The sequence below is a fragment of the Mauremys reevesii genome, unplaced genomic scaffold (assembly GCF_016161935.1).
Source record: "Mauremys reevesii isolate NIE-2019 unplaced genomic scaffold, ASM1616193v1 Contig105, whole genome shotgun sequence".
Lineage (NCBI taxonomy): Eukaryota > Metazoa > Chordata > Testudines > Geoemydidae > Mauremys > Mauremys reevesii.
The window spans coordinates 18,747-41,377 of record NW_024100722.1 but is presented as its reverse complement, the minus strand read 5'-3'; the positions used below and the strand labels follow the sequence as shown (position 1 = coordinate 41,377).

General features: G+C 48.6%; 1 protein-coding gene and 1 pseudogene across 1 annotated transcript; one reads left to right on the top strand and one right to left on the bottom strand.

The window, feature by feature from the left end:
* The first annotated feature begins 975 nt into the window (after nt 1–975).
* LOC120392623 (olfactory receptor 52E4-like) lies at nt 976–1,923 on the top strand. Its single transcript, XM_039517384.1, has one exon. It carries the CDS (start codon nt 976–978, stop codon nt 1,921–1,923), a length of 948 nt encoding a protein of 315 aa, XP_039373318.1.
* A 2,296-nt stretch (nt 1,924–4,219) lies between these two features.
* On the bottom strand, nt 4,220–22,216 carry LOC120392625 (annotated as a pseudogene).
* Nucleotides 22,217–22,631: the final 415 nt, after the last annotated feature.

The window sequence follows — 22,631 nt, the reverse complement described above, 5'->3', positions numbered from 1 at the left end:
CCGAAGCACCCACAGGACTCTTGGCCATGGAGGTGGGGTTGCTGCCAAGGATAACATCCGACTCCTTATAAAAATTGCAGTTGTGGAGCACTTGTCTCCTTCACCTTTGCTCTGCACTGCAGCATGTCCCAATCAGAGCTCTTTCCCACAAGCTCCATGAAAACCGCCCTTGGTATTGAAATTCCTATGGCTCCAGTACAGCTCCTCCTCGTAGCCTCCTCTCCCCATATTCTGAGCATATCCAGCAGTTCTGCTGTGGTCCTAGCAGGAGAGCATTGTCTGCGTAGAGCCACCATGACCACCGGGAAGATGTGATATGAACACCCCACACTGAGCAAACAGGAGGGGGAATTTCAGAATTATTGGGCTTTAAAGGGGGAAGGACATAAGGTGTTTATCTGGATGCACAGCAGCTGAGTTTAAACTCTGCGAGCGTCTAACTAGGCACTTTGGTGACAAAACTTGTGTGTACAAACCCTTACAACTCTTGCCAAGGTGGTTTTACTACATCACTGAAACTGAGGAGTTGCATCATCGAAAGTGGCTTTGTAGCGTGTATAGCTCCATTGTTTCTTCACCAAAAGCTGCCTTTCTGCAAAAACATTTGGCAGTGTAGACAAGGCCTCAGGAACAATGAGACACATGTTTCCTGCTGGTGCCTGTTAAGGTTTTCCACACCATGACATGTAGGAATTATTGACACAAGGAGCACCATGAAATATGGAATTGGCATTAGCAGGGTCAGTTGTTCAAATGTCATTTTTCAGTGTGTATAGAGCGACCAATCCGCTTCACCCATGAGAACAGCCTCCAGTAGTGTATGTAGTGTCTCATATTAACATTGTCTCTCCATCTAGGCATTTGAAAAGCGACCATCACCGTGGGGCCTGGGCACATACAGGAAATCAGAGGATCACACGGTACATGCAGGAGACACCGTTCCGCCTCAGAGTTGGACACCTTCTCCCCTACTCCATGACAGATTCCAACACAACCAACTTCACCAACCCCTCCACCTTCATCCTGCTGGGCATTTCTGGCCTGGAGGCAGCCCTTGTCTGGATCTCCATCCCCTTCTGTGCCATGTATGCCATAACCATCTTGGGGAACTTCACTATCCTGTTCATTGTGAAGAGGGAGCCGAGTCTCCATAGGCCCATGTTCTATTTCCTCTGCATGCTGGCCGTCACCGACCTGGTCCTGTCCACGTCCATTGCACCCAAGACATTGAGTAACTTCTGGTTCAATTCCAGGGAGATCAATTTCAGTGCCTGCCTCACCCAGATGTACTTCATTCACTGCTTTGCAGTGATGGAGTCTGGGATATTCGTGGCCATGGCTTTGGATCGCTACGTGGCCATCTGCCATCCCCTGAGACATTTCACCATCCTGACAAACCCTGTGGTGGCCAAGATGGGCCTGGCCATAGTGCTGCGTGGCAGCATGCTCATACTGCCCTATCCCTTCCTGGCGAGGCAGCGGCCATATTGCAGAACCAACATCATCCCCCACACGCACTGTGAGCACATGGCCGTGGTGAAACTGGCCTGTGCTGACATCCGCGTGAGCAATTACTATGGCCTCTTTGTGGTATTTTATGTGCTTGGTCTGGATGTGTTTTTTATTGCCGTGTCCTATATCCAGATCCTCAGGGCCATCTTCAGCCTCCCCACAAAGGACTCCCGGGTCAAGACTTTTGGGACCTGTGGCTCCCACGTCTGTGCCATCTTAACCTTTTACCTCTCAGCTCTCTTCTCCTCTCTCACATACCGGTTTGGGCAGAATGTGGCCCTGTATTTCCATGTTCTCATGGCCAACGTGTACCTCCTGGTGCCCCCCATGCTAAACCCCATCATCTACGGGGTGAGGACCAAACAGATCCGGGACAGGCTGCTCTGGCTCTTCACTCATAAAGGGACCTAAAGTTTTCTCCTGGTGCTCTGGCTCTCAGACCGAGCTCCATGCAGAGCTGGCTGGTGACAGGTGCTGGGCCCCCTTCCCTGAATCAGGGGTTATTTAAGGACATTAAATCCTTTCCTGATCTATCTGTGCTCTGAAAGCATGACAAAGTGGGAATCTGTCTATGTACTACTCACTGGGCTGCCACCTTTCTAACTGCTGGTAACTGGACCCCTGAGACCACATCCCTTACCCCACCTCTTCCCCGCCTCAGTCGCTTGCTCCTCTCCTCTCGTCTCCCTGTCACTCGCTGGATCCTCTCCATGTCTTTCCTCCCCAGCGGAAGGGCAGCAATTTTAGATTTTGGTGTGGAGGAGGCAACAATAACTGTGATTCCAGGGGCTACTTAGACATTTGAAAACTACATCGAATTCCCCAATCTAATAAATAAATATTATTTATATTTATATTTATATTTATACAAGCATTCTCAAGACTACAGTACCCGCACGAGGAAATAAGGAGACAGATCAACAGAGCCAGACGTGTACCCAGAAGCCTCCTACTGCAAGAGAAACCCAAGAAAGAAACCAACAGGACTCCACTGGCCATCACATACAGTCCCCAGCTAAAGCCCCTCCAACGCATCATCAGGGATCTACAACCCATCCTGGAGAATGATCCCACACTTTCACAGGCCTTGGGTGGCAGGCCAGTCCTCGCCCACAGACAACCTGCCAACCTGAAGCATATTCTCACCAATAACTGCACACCGCACCATAGTAACTCTAGCTCAGGAACCAACCCATGCAACAAACCTCGATGCCAACTCTGCCCACATATCTACACCAGTGACACCATCACAGGACCTAACCAGATCAGCCACACCATCACTGGTTCATTCACCTGCACATCCACCAATGTAATATACGCCATCATATGCCAGCAATGCCCCTCTGCTATGTACATCGGCCAAACTGGACAGTCTCTAAGGAAAAGGATAAATGGACACAAATCAGATATTAGGAATGGCAATATACAAAAACCTGTAGGAGAACACTTCAACCTCCCTGGCCACACAATAGCAGATCTTAAGGTGGCCATCCTCCAGCAAAAAAACTTTAGGACCAGACTTCTAAGAGAAACTGCTGAGCTTCAGTTCATTTGCAAATTTGACACCATCAGTTTAGGATTAAACAAAGACTGTGAATGGCTTGCCAACTACAGAACCAGTTTCTCCTCCCTTGGTTTTCACACCTCAGCTGCTGGAACAGGGCATCATCCTCCCTGATTGATCTAACCTCGTTATCTCTAGCTTGCTTCTTGCTTGCTTATATTTACCTGCCCCTGGAAATTTCCACTCTTGCATCCGACAAAGTGGGTATTCACCCACGAAAGCTCATGCTGCAAAACGTCTGTTAGTCTGTAAGGTGTCACAGGAGTCTTTGCTGCTTTTACAGAACCAGACTAACACGGCTACCCCTCTGATAATAAATAAATATTAGACCCATTCAGCTCTAAGAGTAACATTTTCTTATATCTTATAGCAATTCACTTCCGGGACACTGGTTAGGCTTAAATTTAAAAATAAAATTAATGTGTATTCTTACTTTGCTCCTAACTCTGCAGAGAGAGAGGGGCAGTGCTGGGTTCCATCTCAGCTCTGGGAGGGGAGTGGGGTCTAGTGGGGTACAGCAGGGGGAAGATACATCTGCAGTCCATATAAAAACATAAGAACCTAAGAATGGACATTGGTCCATCTAGCCCAGTGTCCTGTCTTCATCAGTGGCCAGTGCCAGGTGCCCCAGAGGGAATGAACAGAACAGGTATAAAGATAATAGATAATAATATATGGAGCTATACCTATCTCCTAGAACTGGAAGTGACCCTGAAAGGTCCCTGAGTCCAGCCCCTGTTTTATTTCTTGAGGAATCTACATTGATCTGTACACTTATTACTTATAGCCACTTAAAATCTACCTTTCTGTAAAGAGAAATCTGCTCATGAAAAGGGGCTGGTGCATTGAGGGATGGGCAGGCTGGCTAATAAACAATAGTATATATATAATAGTATATATAATAGTATATATAATACTAACATGTTCTCACATCTTGTGGCCAGTCACATGAGGGACACTGGTTAGGTTTAAAATTCATATATATATATATATATATGAATTTTAAACCTAACCAGTGTCCCTCATGTGACTGGCCACAAGATGTGAGAACATGTTAGTATTAGAGTGGAGTGGGTCTAGTATTTATTTAATTTTCTTTCTTTTATATTAGAATTAGATACAGTGCTCCTGCCACCAATTTTGCTAAGTTATCTGCCAAAAAATAGAGTTTTTAAGACTCTAAGTAGCCCCAGGAATCACCGTTACGGTGGTCACCCCGAGTGAAATCTGAAACAACTCCCTTGCAGCTGGGGGTGGGTAAGGGAGGTGAAAATGATCCAGTGTGTGACGAGGGTAGGGAGTAGAGGAGCAAAATATGATGGAAAGAGGAAGCACAGGGACAGAGCCTTGGCAGAAGAGGTGGGGTACGGCATGGGGATTTCAGGGTCCATTACCAGCAATAAGAAAGGTGGCAACCCAATGAGTTCTACATACACCAATTCCCCAGGTTCTAACGCTGACACTGCACAGTAAGATCAGGAAAAGATTTAATGTCTCTTTGACTGTCCAGTCAGTGATTCAGGGAAGAGGGTGCGGCACCATGCACCAGCCAGCTCTGCACGGAGCTCAGTATGAGAGCCAGAGCAGCAGGAGAGAACTTTAGGTCCCTTTACAAGTGAAGAACCGGAGCAGCCTGTTTCTGATCTGTTTGGTTGTCACCCCATAGATGATGGGGTTCAGCACGGGGGTACCAGGAAGTACACGTTAGCAATGAGAACATGGAAGTGCATGGGGACATTCTGGTCAAACCAGTGCGTGAGGATGGAGAACAAAGATGGGATGCAAAAGGTTAAGAAGGTGGGAGACACAGGTCCTAAAAGTCTTGAGCCGGGCATCCTTTGTGGGAAGGCTGAAGATGGCCCTGAGGATCTGGATATAGGACATGGAGATAAAAAAGACATCAACACCAGTTATCAAGAATGCCACAGAGAGGGTGTAGTAACTACTGACGCAGATGTCAGCGCATGCAACCTTCAACACAGTTATGCCCTCACAGTACGTGTGGGGGATGATGTTGGTTCTGCAAGATAGCCACTGCCTTGCCAGGAAGGGATAGGGCAGTATGACCATGATGCCACGCAGCACCATGGCCAGGCCGATCTTGGCCACCACAGAGTTTGTCAGGATGGTGGAATGTCTCAGCGGGTCGCAGATGGCCACATAGAGATCAAAAGCCATAGCCACGAGGATCCCAGACACCATCACTGAGAAGCGGTGAATGAAGTACATCTGGGTGAGGCAGGCACTGAAATCGATCTCCCTGGAATTGAACCAGAAAATGTTCAGCATTTTGGGAATGGTGGACGTAGACAGTAAAAGATTGGTGATGGCCAGCATGCAGAGGAAATAGTACATGGGCTCATGAAGGGTTGGCTCCATCTTGACAATGAACAGGATGGTGAAATTCCACAAGATGGCTATGACATACATGGTGCAGAAGGGGATGGAGATCCAGACATGGGCCACCTCCAGGCCAGGAATGCCCAGCAGGATGAAGGTGGAGGGGTTGGTGAAGTTGGTTGTTTTGGACCCTGACATGGAGTAGGGAAGAAGGTGTCCTACTCTGAGGCAGAACGGTGTCTCCTGCATGTATTGTAGATTCCCCTGACTTTCTGTGTGTGCCCAGGCACTAGGGTAATTCCTGGATGGAGAGACAGTGTTAATATGAGACACTACATGCACTACTGGAGGCTGTTCTCATGGGTGAAGCAGATCGGTCGCTCTTCACACACTGAAAAATTACATTTTCCTTATTCAGAGAAATGAATTATGAAGAACTGACCCAGATAATGCCCATTCCTACACATCATGGTGTGGGAAACCTTAATAGGCACCAGCAGAAAACACAAGCCAGGCTAGATAGCCACTGTGTGGGCCGTTCCCCATATACCCAGTTCCTCAAAATGTGAGAGTACAAAAAACATGAAACCTTTTTCAAAACATATAGCAGAGAAAACATCCCAATTAGAACACACCACAGGGAAAATCTCTTGGTTTCATTGATAAACATCTGCTCAGTTGCAGAAATGGCCAAAACAAAGACAATGTTCAAATGCGTAAGCAATGGCAAAGAGAATAACCTGCTCTGGACATGCGCTCAGTTTGGTCACCCAGTCTCTATAAAGTATGTAGCAGATAGAAAGGGGGTTTTCCAGACAGGCTCTGAGAATGGGGGAGGCTGCCAGAGGCAGACAGAGTGAAATGTCTGGAACTGTTTGGGTTAAAAGAAACAAAGAAGGGGATCAGAAGATAGAGGAGAACAAGATTAAAGACTGGAAGAGATTACATTCCAATGGAGAAACAGAGAACAGTTCACACCGCAATCTCTATAGATACTTAGTGCATCAGAGGAGCCAGTTCCCCAGAGCTGACAGAACAAGAACAAGGAGTTATGGTCTCAAGTTGCAGTGGGGGAGGTAGTTCCAGGTTCTACATTTCAAAATTTGAAAATTTGGAGAACGTGCAGAAGAGGCACAAAAAGGATTGGAGGCTGCAGAAAATGCCAGTCAGTGAGAGACTTAAAGAGCTTCATCTATTTATCGTATCAAAAGGACAATCAAATGGAGAACTTCATGGGGAGAAAACCATAGGTAATAATGGGCTCTGCAATATAGCAGAGAAAGACAGAGGAAAGCCCAGGGCCAAATTTTCAGCTCTGAGGGTGATTAACTATTGGAACAAACTGCGAAGGGAAATGGTGGATTCTCCAAGTCCCCATGGCTGCAGATCCAGACTGGGTGATTTTTCTGGAAGATCTGCTGGAAGACTTGTCTGCACTTAAAATGCTACAGTGGCGCTGCTGTAGCACTTCTGTGTAGACACTACCTACACCGACTGCAGGGGTTCTCCCATCAGTGAGGGAAATCCACCTCCAGGAAAGGTGGTAGCTAGGTCGAGAGAACAATTCCTCCCCTTACCTCGTGCTGTCTGTACTGAGGTTAAGTTCATATAGCTTCATCTCTCAGGGGTGTGGATTTTTTTGCTATTGGAAAAACAGAAAATACAGTGTGGGTTGCATTATGAGAGGTATAGCATGCAAGACATGGGAGATGATATATGCCTCTCTCAGGGTAGGTCCTACTTTTAACAGGGCGTTGGACTAGATAACCTTATGAGGCTAATCTTTATAATTCTATAATTCTATGATGCTCAGCACTGGTTAGGCCTCAACTGGAGCATTGTGTCCAGTTTTGGTGTCCAATGTGTAGAAAGCATGTAGAGACACTGGAGAGGACCCAGAGTCAACAGGCAAAGCTGATCCAAGGGAAGGAATACAAACCGTACAAGAAAAGGCTGTAGGAACTGGGTATGTTTAGTTTAGAAAAGAGGAGATTGAGGGGGACATGAGAGCGGTCTCCAGATACTTGAAAGGCTGACAAAGAAAAGGAGGAGAAAAGTTGTTCTGTCTCACCATGGAGGGCGGGGCAAGAGTTCAAACTCCAGCATAGCAGATTTAGATGAAATTTCGGGAAAAGCTTCCGAACTGTCCAAACACGAGGACAATTGAACATGTGAGTCGCGAGGTTGTGGAAGCTCCTTCGCTGGAGGTTTTCAGAAAAAACTGGATAGTCCTCTGTCCTGGATGGCTTAGATGCAAGAAATCCTCCATCTCAGCAGCAGGCTAAACTAGATGGCCCTTCTCAGCCTGTGCCTCTATGATTCAATGATGTAAAATCCTAGTCTACACCGGGTCTCAGTGTAACACAAGTCATTGGGCTCAATACTGGGGTAACTAGGTGAAATGTAATGGCCTGTGTTATACAGGATGTCAGAATGGATGATCTAAAATCTGAGACCCACCTCATAACACAGGGAGAGGGAAACATTCAGTCCCATCGAAAGACTGAACGTATAACACCTATAAAAGGAAATTTGTTACATTAATCATATTTGGCATGTGGAACTTTTTGACACCAACATTATTGGAGCAACGAGCTTAACAGAACTGGATTCCTAAATGGTGTAGTAAGAGGAGGCCCTGACATATAAACCTTGGTATCAGAGGCCCGGTATGAGGCCTAAGGCCTGAACTAAAGTAATGGACAATACTTTGCGAACATAAAGCAAAGTTAAGCTGTGAGCCAGAGGCAGGCCCTGCTCACAGAAGCTGGCAAGGAAAGGGCTGATGCTGCAAGAAGATACGTACCTAAAAGGTACTGGACACCAGAGATCAGAACATTCACATACTTGCACATTCCACACAGATAACAAGGAACAGGCTGACCCATCCCAATGACAGGGCCAAAAGGGTAATATGATGGATAGAGTTGTTTTGTTCGACCCAACATGTACAATGTGAGAGGTGGCACCTTGCTACGTAGAGGGGTTGCACCTCATACATCAGGAGTCATGTGTAACTTGTTTGTACCTGTGTAAAAGAATGTATCTCTGGGGCAGTGTCTTTGTCCGGCCAAGGGGGCAGTGGGCCGAGTCCATTGACCGTGGGCGCATACTCGTAGTATGCCCTGAATTAGACTAAGAAATCTACAGGGAACTATTATTGTGTCCAATATGGCAATAAACCTGGCTGAAGTGCCTTCGTACCTTATTAGACTCTGTGGTTATTGGGGGTTCTCATCGGCTCTGCTGTGTCAGCTATCTGCGCAGAGCTGGGGCAGCACACAGAGGGAACACACGCACGCAGCCGAGTGATATCAACACTGAACAGAGCAGAGCACCACACTGGTAGCATCTGACAACAAATGGATCGACCATTGTAGGTGCTACTGGTGGCACCACCGTCAGTTACGGCTGTCTGACACCTTCCATTAGAAAACCTCATTTTCAGTTATTTATGTTTTCAAACTTTAACCCTTTGGACTGAAATTTCCCACACTGGGTGTCGGCTTCCAGCTAAATTGTTTTTTGAAAGTTTCAGGTGAAACAGTTCAGTCGACTTCTCAAATGAATTTAGTATTGAAGATGTCTTGCCCATGCTGAAAAAGGAGGAGCCCTCGCACTTCCAAACTTCCCAGCAGATAAAAGTCAGGTAACAGCAACCCCTCTCCCCACTAACAGCCAGAGGGCTGAAATGCAAGAGGAGAAGGTTACAGTCTCAGTACATTAACACAGAAGGTCTTTACTCAGGTCTTTCTCCAAGGAGAATTTTGCTTCTGTGCAGGCTGAGTAAAGTACAGGCCACAGCCTCAGAATTTGGATTTGTACATCTACTAACATATTTCATCGGAAGGATCCCCTGTGCCACTGAAATGCAGCGACGTCGGGGCTGGAGGCCATCAGCCAGAGTGGGCGGGGCTGCACAGCAAAGTGTGAGGTTTTGACCCATGATACTGGAACAAACTCATCCCTGGTGGGAAGGGCTCTGCAATGTTTAACCGCTATGCCGAGTGGAAAGAACAACAGACCTATTCTCTATCCCATCATGCCCATGTTGTACCGGGTGTGTCGGACAGCAAGACATGGGTACCTGTGACTCCTCAGGTAGCCGTGCCCCACACCTCTCTCACCTCAGCATCTGCAGCAGCATCCCACGCCGAGAGCCAACACAGGGGTGTGCACAGTTTATAATATAGCTCTGTGCAATCCCAGGGGGGTTCACTCAGCCTCTAGGGGAGAAGCTTCATCTGGATGTAAACAGGTTGGAGACCAGCCTGTCTGTGCTTCTGTGCTATTTATGCAGCTTTAGGAGTAAACAGTAATTAAGGGACCTTCCCAAAGGGAGATGAGAACTCTTGGGTTCTCCTCTGAGTCAGAGAGGAATTAGCTGCTCTCTCTGTATTTGTGTATATTTAAAAATTCTAGCTGATTAGTAAAGACACTAGGGATAATGCCTAGATCAGCATAGGGTCAGATACCCCGTCAATGCCCAGAATAGCTGGATAGATATTAGCCAAGGTCACACAGAGATTGAGTGGCAGGATGACACACAGGACCCAGGAGTCCTGACTTCCCTGCTGTAACCACGGTCTCTCCCTCACACCAAGAAGGAAATGGACTCCCGCTCTGGCAGGGCCTATTTGTTAGTTGGGATGCGGAGGAAAGGCTGGAAGAGGGAGCCTGAGCCTTCACCATCCTCTCAGGGTAAATTTGACATTTTCAGAACAAGCTGGAGTTTGTGAGTTCTCTGCTTCTGTGTGGTGTGAACTTCAGGCCTCCACTTCTGCACCTACTCAGAAACCTGCCATTGCATCACAGTTACAGTGGTTGCTTCAGGAGAAGAGACTTAGTAAAAGCAACACCAGCACGACGTTACGTGATTGGAGTGCAGTCGCAGGCCTGTCCTGGGGACAGAGGCCTTTCCCTCCCCAAACAGCTGCCCAGGAACAAAGGGGCCCCATAGGCAGGATAGAGACTGGATTAATGTTTGCACTGGGTTTCTTCTCTCCCTCTCGGTTCATTTCCTCCCAGTCTCTCTCAGGGGGAATTGAAATCGAATGTTCCAGGCTGAGTCAGACTTTCCAGGACTGCCCCAGCTGGAGGGTCTTGGATTCCCATAGGTCAAGCTGAGCCTGAGAAGAAGCCAGAATCTCCAGTGCGGAGCACCTGGGTTTTTGACCACTGGAATGAGACTGAACGAATTCTCCTGTCTGAGCTCAGGAGGGTCCCCGTGTCCACCTGTACTCAGGTTACTGACACTCTGTAGCTGGCAAACATGGTTTGACCTTCCTCTGTAGCTAAAGGCAAAGGGGGGCTAGGCCCTGATTTGGCTGGATTGTTGTGCTGATTATTTATGATCATTATTTGTGTTATGGAAGTGTCCAGAATCCCCACTGCAGTTCAGGGCCCCTTGTGTTGGGCCCTTCACAGGAAATAATAGAATCATGGAATCATAGAACTGGAAGGGACCTCGAGAGGTTATCAAGTCCAGTCCCCTGCACTCATGGCAGGACCAGCATGATCTAGAACATCCCTGACAGGTGTTTGTCTAACCTGCTCTTAAAAATCCCCAGTAATGGAGATTCCACAACCTCCCTGGGCAAGTTATTCCACCTGCTTCCTGAGAGATACCATCAGCGGGCACCTTTCGCATTGGATGGTTCCTCCAGCCTGGTTTTCTGTGAATGGGAAATGCAGGCCACAGTCTCTGCATAACCACACCAGGATCTGGATAGAGGCATCCAGGGTCGGGCTCTCTGTCTGGCTACAGGCGCAGGTGGAGGAGACAGAAGCAGTGATGTTACAGGCAAGATGGCCCTCCCAGCACAGCTTTACCACCCAAGAGGAACCTGGAAGGGCTGCTGTTCCCAGTTCAAAAGCCCACACCCCCTTTCCATTGGTCTCCTGACATCCTGCCAACTCACTTCCTGCTACCCTAAGCATTCCTGGGACCGTGATAGCTTCCCTCTCTTCCTGGGGTCTCTCTCGGACTGCCTGTCTGTGTGCATGGAAGGCAATTAGGGTTAGGTCTAACGAATTAACACTTCTGAGAAAACTGAATGGCTGAAACGCCCAGAGAAATGGTGCTACCCCCTTCCCCGATTCACACCCCCCCACCTTCTTCCAAATCACAGACGATGCTGGGCAGCCTGGTTTAGGTTTGGTCCACTCTGGCTGTGGTTTCTTCCGGGAAGTCTAGGAAAAAACGTTTAAGATACATGCCCATGCTCAAATTACTGCAGATAACATGAAGAACTAAACAGTTAGGGCTCGGGTGAGTGCACGGGAAATGTGCTGTACTTCAAAATCAAAGTCTTGGAGAGCTAAACTCCACTGATGACGTTTCTTGTTAGTCTCTTTGACTGTGTGAAGCCACTTCAGCGCAGCATGGTCAGTCTGCAGGTGGAAACGCCGTCCCCAAATATATGGGTGTAGCTTCTCCAGAGTGCACTGTGACGGGTTGGATCACAGAACCCTCCTTGGGAGCTGCCACCTGATGTGCCAAGATACTTCTGCCCCTGCCTTCCCTACCAGCTCAGGACTTCAATATCCTGCCTGGTTTGAGGCAGACCCACTAGCCTGCTGCAAACCCAGACCCAGGTCTGAATCACATCCCCTAACCACTGTAGGTTTAACTGGAAGCAGCTCAAAGAAGTGTTCTTGTCTTTAGCACTCAGATGCCCAACTCCCAATGGGATCTAAACCCAAATAAATCCATTTTACCCTGTATAAAGCTTATACAGGGTAAACTCATAAATGGTTCACCCTCTATAACACTGAGAGAGAGAGATGCACGGCTGTTTGCCCCTCTGGGTATTAATACATACTCTGAGTTCATTAATAAGTAAAAAGTGATTTTACTAAATACAGAAAGTAGGATTTATGTTGTTCCAGGCAGTGAAAAACAGAACAAAGTCAGTCATCAAGCAAAATAAAATAAAATGCGCAAATCTATGTCTAATCAAAGTGAATACAGATCATCTCACCCTCAGAGATGCTTCAGTAAGTTTTTTTTCCTCAGACACCTTCCTAGTCTGGGCACAATTCTTTCCCCTGGTACAGCTCTTGTTCCAGCTCAGGTGGTAGCTAGGGGATTCCTCATGATGGCGCCACTCCCTCCCTTTCTTCTGTTCCACCCCTTTATATATCTTTTGCATAAGGCGGGAATCTTTGGTCCCTCTGGGTTCCCACCCCTCCTCACTGGAAAAGCACCAGGTTAAAGATGGATTCCAGTTCAGGTGACATGATCACATGTTACTGCAAGACTTCATTGCCCACTTGCCAGCACACAGGTACACAGGAAGACTTACGGGTAAAACACACCCATCTGCAGTCAATTGTCCTGGTTAATGGGAGCCATCAAGATTCCAAACCACCATTAATGGCCCACACTTTGCATAATTACAATAGGCCCTCAGAGTTATATTTCATATTTCTAGTTTCAGATACAAGAGTGATACATTTATAGAAAAAGGATGACCACACTCAGTAGATTATAAGCTTTGTAATGATACCTTACAAGAGACCTTTTGCATGAAGCATATTCCAGTTATATTAGCATATTTTCATAAAATCATATAGAGTTCAACGCCACACATACACAATGGCATAATATTCCTCCTCGGAGGCAGACCAGTGGCTTTCCCTCTCAGGGAGCTTCTTGCTGAGAAACACGACAGGGTGAAATTGTTGATCTAGCCCTTTCTGCACTAAAACGGCTCCCGCACCATGCTCTGCTGCATCCCTGGTTATGAGGAAAGGTTGGTCAAAGCCTGGGGCGCAGCGCCTCCTGCTGGTCGTCTTGAGAATTAGCTCTTCCAGCTGGTGTCTCATCTGCCGCTGGCCCCCGTGTCCCTCTCAGACTTCAGTGCCCTTTACATCTGATTATACCCCCCGCAGCAGCCCACAATCTGGGTCTCCCCACCCAGGGGAACCCCCAACCCTCTATCCCCACCTTGCCTCAGTGGCTACTGCCAGTCACCATCTAGGCCCTGCTCCCTGGGGCAGACACAGTCTGTGAACCACTCACCATTGGCAAGGGGGTTAGGACCGGCTGCCTCTGCCTAGTCCTGGGCTGCTCCTCTGAAGCCCTAGTGCCCCTTTGTGGGCCCTTAACTCGGCCTGCAGCCGGGGCTCAGCTAGGCTGGAGCTCCCCAACTCCCTCTGCCCTTCCCCAGCACTGCTCCTCCCTAGGTACCCTGCTCAGCTCCCAAGCAGCCAGGTCCTTCCCTCTCCGAGGCTAGAGAGAGAGAGTGGCTCTGATAAGGGCCAGCAGGGCCCTGATGGAGCTGGCCACAGCTACCCAGTCAGCTTCCCGGAGCTGTTCTGAATCCCTTTCCCTGCTGCTGCCCTCTGCAGGGCTGCTTTTAACCCCTTTTCTGCAGGAGTGACTCCAGGCTCTTAGTACAGGGTCAGGCAGAAGGGCAGCCTTAAGCTGCTTAAAGGCTCCCTGACACTCCCCAGTCCACTTAACTGCATTTGGTTGCTTCTCCCTCATCAGGTCTGTCAGTGAAGTGGCAATCTGGCTGCAGTGTGTACAGATTGCTGGAAGAAGAACAGGCAGACCCAGAGGCGCATTTGAGTAGATGGGCTTCTTTATTGCGGTACTTGTTCCCCTGGACCCAACTGTTTAGTAAGCACTGGATTAGTTACAATTTACTTTTTTTGTTTACACTAGTATGTCAATTTTTACATTTATTACAACACCCCCAAACCCTTCTGAAGTAGATGAACGCCCATACAATGAATATTGATAACTCTATATTGAATAGAATTATTTTGCCCCTGATTATTATTTATCTTATTAGCATATTTTACAAATAAGTTTTACTTTGAAGACACACTTCTTTGCTCTAATTGCAATTATGAACCTTTTGGATTAGCGGTTTGCAGGGCAGGGAGGAAAGGACCAGTGCAGCTGGGAAAGAAAGGGAGACGGAGAGGGAGATAACACTTCTTCATCCCAAAAGACATTTTTTAGATCCCCACATTCCTTAGGCAGCTGCAACCTTATTAAACCCTTAACAAGGAGAAGGGAGGGGGAAGGGTAAACCTAAATCTATCAGTCACAGAAAGATTTATTTATTTATTTATTAAGCGCAGAAGTGGCACTCGCCCGTGCCTTTACTCCCTAAAGCCATCTCTGTTCAACAGCAGTGTTGCCGGCACAAAGGCCTGAGGCGACAGCAACAGTGGTTCGTTGCCCGGTGTGCCTCACTCCAATAGACACACCAAGGTGGAGAAGCAAACAAAGGTTTATTTGAGATCTCAAAGCACGGTACTTGGAGACAGACAAGTCTCAAATCAAGCACCCTCGAAACAAGCAGCTCTCTCTCTTTATACATGATTTCAGCTAAGCATCTCTATTACCCCCACTGCCCAGCCCCCCTTTCCCCCCCTTCTTCCCTCCCTTCTAGTTCCCATATAGCAGATACATTATAAAGTAGCAATTACACTGAACAGGTTAAATCATACTTGGCAGAAAACAAATTATCTCGTTAGTAACTTTTTCCCGACCGGTTATTTTGTTTCACTCCCTTCAGCCAGGTGCAAGCAGGCTTTATAATTGCCTCCTGGTATCAGTGTTGCACTGATAACTAGTTGCCACACATTCCATTCTTTCCATCTGGCCTGTGGGGTTAATTAAAGTCTAAACATGGAAGCGGTTCGGGCAAGCAGAGGCCTGATACAGGGAGCCTACATTGCCACTGTTGTTTTCCACCCTTCTGTTAATACTGGGCCATTCCTGGTGCCACCAACAGCAGTTTCCCAGTTTTTTGCTTTGCCCTTACATGTTCCAACACAAATGACCTGTAATATCCTGCCAAGCCTAGGAAGGATTGGACCTGCCTTTTTGACTTAGGGACAGGCCAAGTCTGGATAGCCTCTACCTTAGCTTGTCAGGGGTTGATAGTTCCATGCCCCAGCTGGTGTCTGACGTAAGTCACCCTGTTTAGGACTATTTAACACGTTTTAGCCTTAACTGTCAGCCCTGCCTCCCGTATGCGCTGGAAGACGCTTGGAGGTGTTCCAGGTGTTCTGTCCATGAATCAGAGAATATGGTCACATCGTCAAGATAGGCTACTGCAAATTCACCAGATCCAGCCAGAAGGTTATTGACCAGTCTTTGGGAAGTAGCGGGTGCACTGTGCAGCCCGAAAGGCAGCACATTAAATTCGTATAGCCCAACATGGGTGACGAAGGCTGAACTGTCCTTGGCTGGGTCATCGAGTGGCACTTGCCTGTACCCCTTGCTTAAGTCTAAGGTGGAGATAAACTGGATGTGTCCCAGCTTCTCCAATAGCTCATCTGTGAGTGCCGTTGGGTAGTGGCATTTAGCTCATGGTAGTCCACGTAGTGGCAGCCACGTCATCACAGGTTGGCCTCAACATCCACAAGGACAAGACCAAGATCCTTAGGATCAATTCCATCAGCAACGACCCAGTCACACTGAATGGACGCCCCCTGGAAGAAGTACAGTCCTTCACCTACCTAGGTAGCATCATCGACCAGCAGGGTGGCACAGACACAGACATCAAAGTAAGGATTGGTAAGGCAAGAGCAGCCTTCTTACAGCTCAAGAACATCTGGAGCTCCAGAGAGCTGTCTTTGGCAATAAAGATTTGACTGTTCAACTCCAACGTGAAATCAGTCCTACTGTATGGAGCTGAAACCTGGAGGACAACCAAAACAACCACCAGGAAGATCCAGACCTTCATTAATAGCTGCCTCAGAAGGATTCTCCAGATCCGCTGGCCAGACACCATCAGTAACATCCACCTCTTGGAGAGGACCCGTCAACTCCCAGCAGAGGAAGAAATTAGAAGGAGAAGGTGGGGCTGGATAGGACATACACTACGCAAGCAGCCAACCAACATCACCAGACAGGCACTGCGGTGGAACCCCCAAGGCAAGCGGAAAAGAGGCCGCCCAAGAAATACCTGGCAACGCGACCTTCAGGTTGATAGCAAAAAAATGGGCTATACCTGGAACCAGCTAGAGCAAATGGCCCAGGATAGAAGACTCTGGAGATCTGTGGTTGGCGGCCCATACCCCGGTTGGGGTGACGGGCATGAATGATGAATGAATGAGTCCACACAAAAGCAAATTTCTCCATCCACACAGTCCCACGGACGCAGACACACATGGATTCAGATGCACATACACACATACCCCCATGTGTACATAGGATGACCAGATAGCAAGTGTGAAAAATCGGGACAGGAGGTGGGGGGTAATAGGTACCTATATAAGAAAAAGCCCCCCAAATCGGGACTGTCCCTATAAAATCGGGACATCTGGTCACCCTATGTACACCACCCACAAAGATTCATATGCGCAAAAAGACACATGGATGCACATGCACACACACATTCCTGACCTCCAGGTCCCCATCCAGGAGGTATGGCCAGGGGAACACCTCACTGGAGAATCCCACCAGAATTGAAGCCTGAGAGAAGACTCTGAGCAGCTCATTAGCTGTGGCATAAGCACTGAGATCCTCTCTATCCAGGGGGTGCTTGATCCCCACTCCACGCCAAGCCCTGCCCCCACTCCAACCTTAACTCCAAGCCCCCACCCTTGCTCCGCCTCTTCCCACCCTGCTCCACCCCAGGCCCCGCCCCCACTCCACCCCTTCCCTTGCTCTGGACTTGAGGAGTGTGTATACTCAGCATGTGATCAACCTAATTGCAAGCATATTATGTGCATTCAGCCACCCTGAATTAATGGAACAAAACACCACATAGCTAAGGGTAAATCTGGAGAGAGGCTTTTAGAAACAAGGTCGTATGTAGCTGGAAGTTTCTGCTAACCTGAATGGGAGGAGGGGACAGACCAGTAAACAGCTGACACTGAAAACCTTGGTGAATGGGAAACCTTGAGTCTAGACCCCTCTGATATTAAAAGTTTACTGAAAGTTAGAAGAGTGATGATCCAGTGGGGTCATTATGACCTGTGTGTTTTGTAGAAGTTAGTTATAAAAGATTGGCTAATAGAGTGTACTTGGGAGCAGCCCTCTGAAGCCATCTTGAGAGACCTTTTTCCTGACACCCTTTCTCCTCGGTGAGTGAGCAACTGGCCAGCATGAACCTGCTGGTAGTTACTCAATCCCGTCCCCGATGTTAGGGCAATATCCGGGATGTTCTACGCCTTTTGCTTATGCTTGTGTGTGCTTAGAATCATAGAATCACAGCATCTCAGGGTTGGAAGGGACCTCAGGAGGTCATCTAGTCCAACCCCCTGCTCAAAGCAGGACCAAACCCCACTAAATCATCCCAGCCAGGGCTTTGTCAAGCCTGACCTTAAAAACCTCTAAGAAAGGAGATTCCACCACCTCCCTAGGTAACCCATTCCAGTTCTTTACCACCCTACTAGTGAAAAAGTTTTTCCTAATGTCTAACCTAACCCGCCCCTCCTCTGCAACTTGAGACCATTACTCCTTGTTCCGTCATCTTCTACCACTGAGAACAGTCTAGATCCATCCTCTTTGGAACCCCCTTTCAGGTAGTTGAAAGCAGCTATCAAATCCCCCCTCATTCTTCTCTTCTGCAGGCTAAACAATCCCAGTTCCCTCAGCCTCTCCTCATAAGTCATGTGCTCCAGGCCCCTAATCATTTCTGTTGCCCTCCGCTGGACTCTCTCCAATTTATCCACATCCTTCTTGTAGTGTGGGGCCCAAAACTGGACACAGTACTCCAAATGAGGCCTCACCAGTGTTGAGTAGAGGGGAATGATCACATCCCTCGATTGGCTGGAAATGCCCCTACTTATACAACCCAAAATGCCATTAGCCTTCTTGGCAACAAGGGCACACTGTTGACTCATATTCAGCTTTTCGTCCACCGTAACCCCTAGGTCCTTTTCTGCAGAACTGCTGCCCAGCCATTCGGTCCCTAGTCTGTAACAGTGCATGGGATTCTTCCGTCCTAAGTGCAGGACTCTGCACTTGTCCTTGAACCTCATCATATTTCTTTTGGCCCAATCTTCTAATTTGTCTAGGTCCCTCTGTATCCTATCCCTACCCTCCAGCATGTCAACCACTCCTCCCAGTTTAGTGTCATCTGCAAACTTGCTAAGGGTGCAGTCCACACCATCCTCCAGATCGTTAATGAAGATATTGAATAAAACCGGCCCCAGCACCGACCCTTGGGGCACTCCACTTGATACCGGCTGCCAACTAGACATGGAACCATTGATCACTACCCGTTGAGCCCGACCATCTAGCCAGTTTTCTATCCACCTTACCGTCCATTCATCCAGCCCAGACTTCTTTAACTTGCTGGCAAGAATACTGTGGGAGACTGTATCAAAAGCTTTGCTAAAGTCCAGAAATAGCACATCCACTGCTTTCCCCTCATCCACAGAGTCGGTTAACTCATCATAGAAGGCAATTAAGTTAGTCAGGCATGACTTGCCCTTGGTGAATCTATGCTGACTGTTCCTGATCACTTTCCGCTCCTTTAAGTGGTTCAGGATTGATTCCTTGAGGACCTTTTCCATGATTTTTCCAGGGACTGAGGTGAGACTGACTGGCCTGTAGTTCCCTGGATCTTCCTTCTTCCCTTTTTTAAAGATGGGCACTACATTAGCTTTTTTCCTGTCATCCGGGACCTCCCCCAATCACCATGAGTTTTCAAAGATAATAGCCAATGGCTCTGCAATCTCATCGGCCAACTCCTTTAGCACTCTCGGATGCAGCGCATCCGGCCCCATGGACTTGTGCTCGTCCAGCTTTCCTAAATAGTCCCGAACTCCTTCTTTCTCCACAGAGAGCTGGTCACCTCCTCCCCATACCATGCTGCAGAGTGCAGCTGTCTGGGAGCTGACCTTGTCTGTGAAGACAGATGCAAAAAAAGCATTGAGTACACTAGCTTTCTCCACATCCTCTGTCACTAGGTTCCCTCCCTCATTCAGCAAGGGGCCCACACTTTCCTTGACTTTCTTCCTGTTGCTAACATACCTAAAGAAACCCTTCTTGTTACTCCTAACATCTCTGGCTAGCTGCAACTCCAAGTGTGATTTGGCCTTCCTAATTTCACTCCTGCATGCCTGAGCAATACTTTTATACTCCTTCCTGGTTATTTGTCCAATCTTCCACTTCTTGTAAGCTGTTTTTTTGTGTTTAAGACGAGCAAGGATTTCACTGTTAAGCCAAGCTGGTTGCCTGCCATATTTACTTTTCTTCCTACACATCGGGATGGTTTGTTCCTGCAACCTCAATAAGGTTTCTTTAAAATACTGCCAGCTTTCCTTGACTCCTTTCCCCGTCATGTTATTCTCCCAGGGGACCTTGCCCATCAGTTCCCTGAGGGAGTCGAAGTCTGCTTTTCTGAAGTCCAGGGTCTCTGTTCTACTGCTTTCCTTTTTTCCTTGTGTCAGCATCCTGAACTCGACCATCTCATGGTCACTGCCTCCCAGGTTCCCATCCACTTAAATCCAATAAACTGCAGTGTGAGATAAGAGCCCGCTGACTTGCACTGCTCCTTGATCAGACAGAATCGCTGAGTTCCTGTTGATTTATTCCTTACACCTCCTGGAGTGAAATAATTAAGTTGCCCCTGTTGGGGGTTCTGAGAACACCAGGTAACATTTCTCCCAGGCCCCAACCCTGCCCCATCTCTTCCCTGCATCTTTCTGCCCCCCCACACCCGTCGAGCATGCCCCATCTCCACGCCTCCCAGCACCTCCTGCATGCTGCAAAACAGCTCATCTGTGGTTAGTCGGAGGCACAGGGAGAGAGTGGGAGGAGTTGATCCCCGGGGCCACCGGTGAGTGAGAGGTGCTGAAGGGAGGGAGGGAAGCTTGGCTGCTGACAGGGGCTAAGCACCAGCTCATTTTTTCCATGGATGCTCCTCTATATACTGATCAAAAGCCACGCAGAGCATACGTCAGACTCAGCTTCACTGTCCCGATTCATCCCCTGGGCAACGGGGGCCCTGTAGCTCCCGATAAGGTGCCGTGTACGTGTGGAAATAGCCGGCCAATGGCAGCTGTGCCACTGATCTCCCTCCCTATCAGCTACCACAGCGACCCCGGCCTCTGCCCAGCATCCTGCCTTTCCAGCTAATGCAGGGGCTGTTCCTTCCGCCTCTCTCAGCTGTTGTCCTCCTAGCGCCAAAGCTGACCCTTTGCCCTGCCCCGAGGCCTGGCTCAGGTAAATGGGCTCCCAGCCCATCCCCACTGGAGAGCTCTGCCAGCTACAGGCCTCCCACCAGGGGGAACAAAGGGGAGCTGAAAGCTAAGGAAATAAACCACACAAGGGTCTCTGCCCTCAGGACTCTGTAGCTGAGCTCCAGGGCCCACGAGCTGTATGAGGCACAATCTCACCCGCCTGCAGCACAATCCTGCTCCCAACCCTCAGCTGCTTTTCTACGGCTTCCCTGTACGCTCCTGATTTGCCTGTCTGCCCCAGCGCTGTGTACTCACTGCACTCACTGCAGGTTGCTTGTCGGCTGCAGCAGCTCCGGTCCCAGCCTTGGAGCAGAGGGAACCCAGCTGGTGGGGGTGGAAGGTGGAGATGATCCAGCGAGGGCTGGTGGGAGGGGATGAGTGATCAACGGGGGGGTGTTGGGGGAAATGGCACAGAAGTGGGAAAGGCCTTGAGGGAAGAGGCAGGGCAAGGGGGTGTCAGGTGTCCAGTTATCAGCAATTAGAAAGGTGGCAACTCTATGAGTTAGTGAGTTGAGCACAGTCCGATTCCCCAGTTTATCAGGCTTACACAGCACAGTAAGGCCAGGAAAGGGTTGAATGTCTCTGTGACTGTTCAGTCAGTGATTCAGGGAAGGGGGTCCAGCACCATGTCACCAGCCAGCTCTGCACGGAGCTCGGTCTGAGAGCCAGAGCACCAGGAGAAACCTTTAGTTCCTTTATCAGTAAAAAGCTGGAGCAGCCTGTTCCGGATCTGTTTGGTCCTCACCCCATAGATGATGGGGTTCAGCATGGGGGGAACCAGGAGGTACACATTGGCAAGGAGAATGTGGAAATACAGAGTCACATTGTGGCCAAACCGGTGCGTGATGAAGGAGAAGAGACCTGGGATGTAAAAGATTAAGATGGCACAGAGGTGGGAGCTGCAGGTCCCAAAAGTCTTGAGCGGAACGTCCTTTGTGGGGAGGCTGAAGATGGCCCTGAGGATCTGGGTATAGGACACGGTGATAAAAAACACATCCAGACCAGTCAACAAGATTGCCATAGAGAGGCTGTAGTAACTACTGACACGGATGTCTGCGCAGGCCAGTTTCACTACTGCTATGTGCTCGCAGCACGTGTGGGGATGATGTTGGTTCTGCAATATGGCCACTGCCTCGCCAGGATGGGATAGGGCAGTACGAACATGCCACCGCGCAGCACCACGGCCAGGCCGATCTTGACAACCACAGGATTTGTCAGGATGGTGGAATGTCTCAGGGGATCACAGATGGCCACATAACGATCAAAAGCCATGGCCACGAAGATCCCAGACTCCATCATTGAGAAGCAGTGAATGAAGTACATCTGGGTGAGGCAGGCACTGAAATCGATCTCCCTGGAATTGAACCAGAAGATGCTCAGTATTTTGGGTAGGATGGACGTGGACATGACCAGGTCAGTGATGGCCAACATGCAGAGGAAATAGTACATGGGCTCATGGAGGCTCAGCTCCATCTTCACAATGAATAGGATGGTGAAGTTCCCCAAGACGGCTATGGCGTACATGGTGCAGAAGGGGATGGAGATCCAGACATGGGCAGCCTCCAGGCCGGGAATACCCAGCAGGATGAAGGTGGAGGGGTTGGTGAAGTCGGTTGTGTTGGAATCTGACATGGAGTAGGGGAAAAGGTGTCCAATTCTGAGGCAGAACGGTGTCTCCTGCATGTACCGTACGTTCCCCTGACTTCCTGTATGTGCCCAGGCTCTAGGGTGATGGTCGCTTTTCAAATGCCTGGATGGAGAGACAATGTTAATATGAGCCACAGCATGCACTACTGGAGGCTGTTTTCATGGGTGAGGCAGTGTTTGTTCTACACACACTGAAAAATGATATATTTATTACTCAGATAAATGAATTATGAAGAACCCACCCTAGTAATATCAATTCCATATTTTATGGTTCTCCATTCATCAACAATTCCTACACATTATGGTGTGGAAAACCTTAATGGGAACCAGCAGGAAACATGAGTGTGGATACTGGTTATCCATCATTGTTCCTTACGCCTTGTCTACACTGCAAAGATTT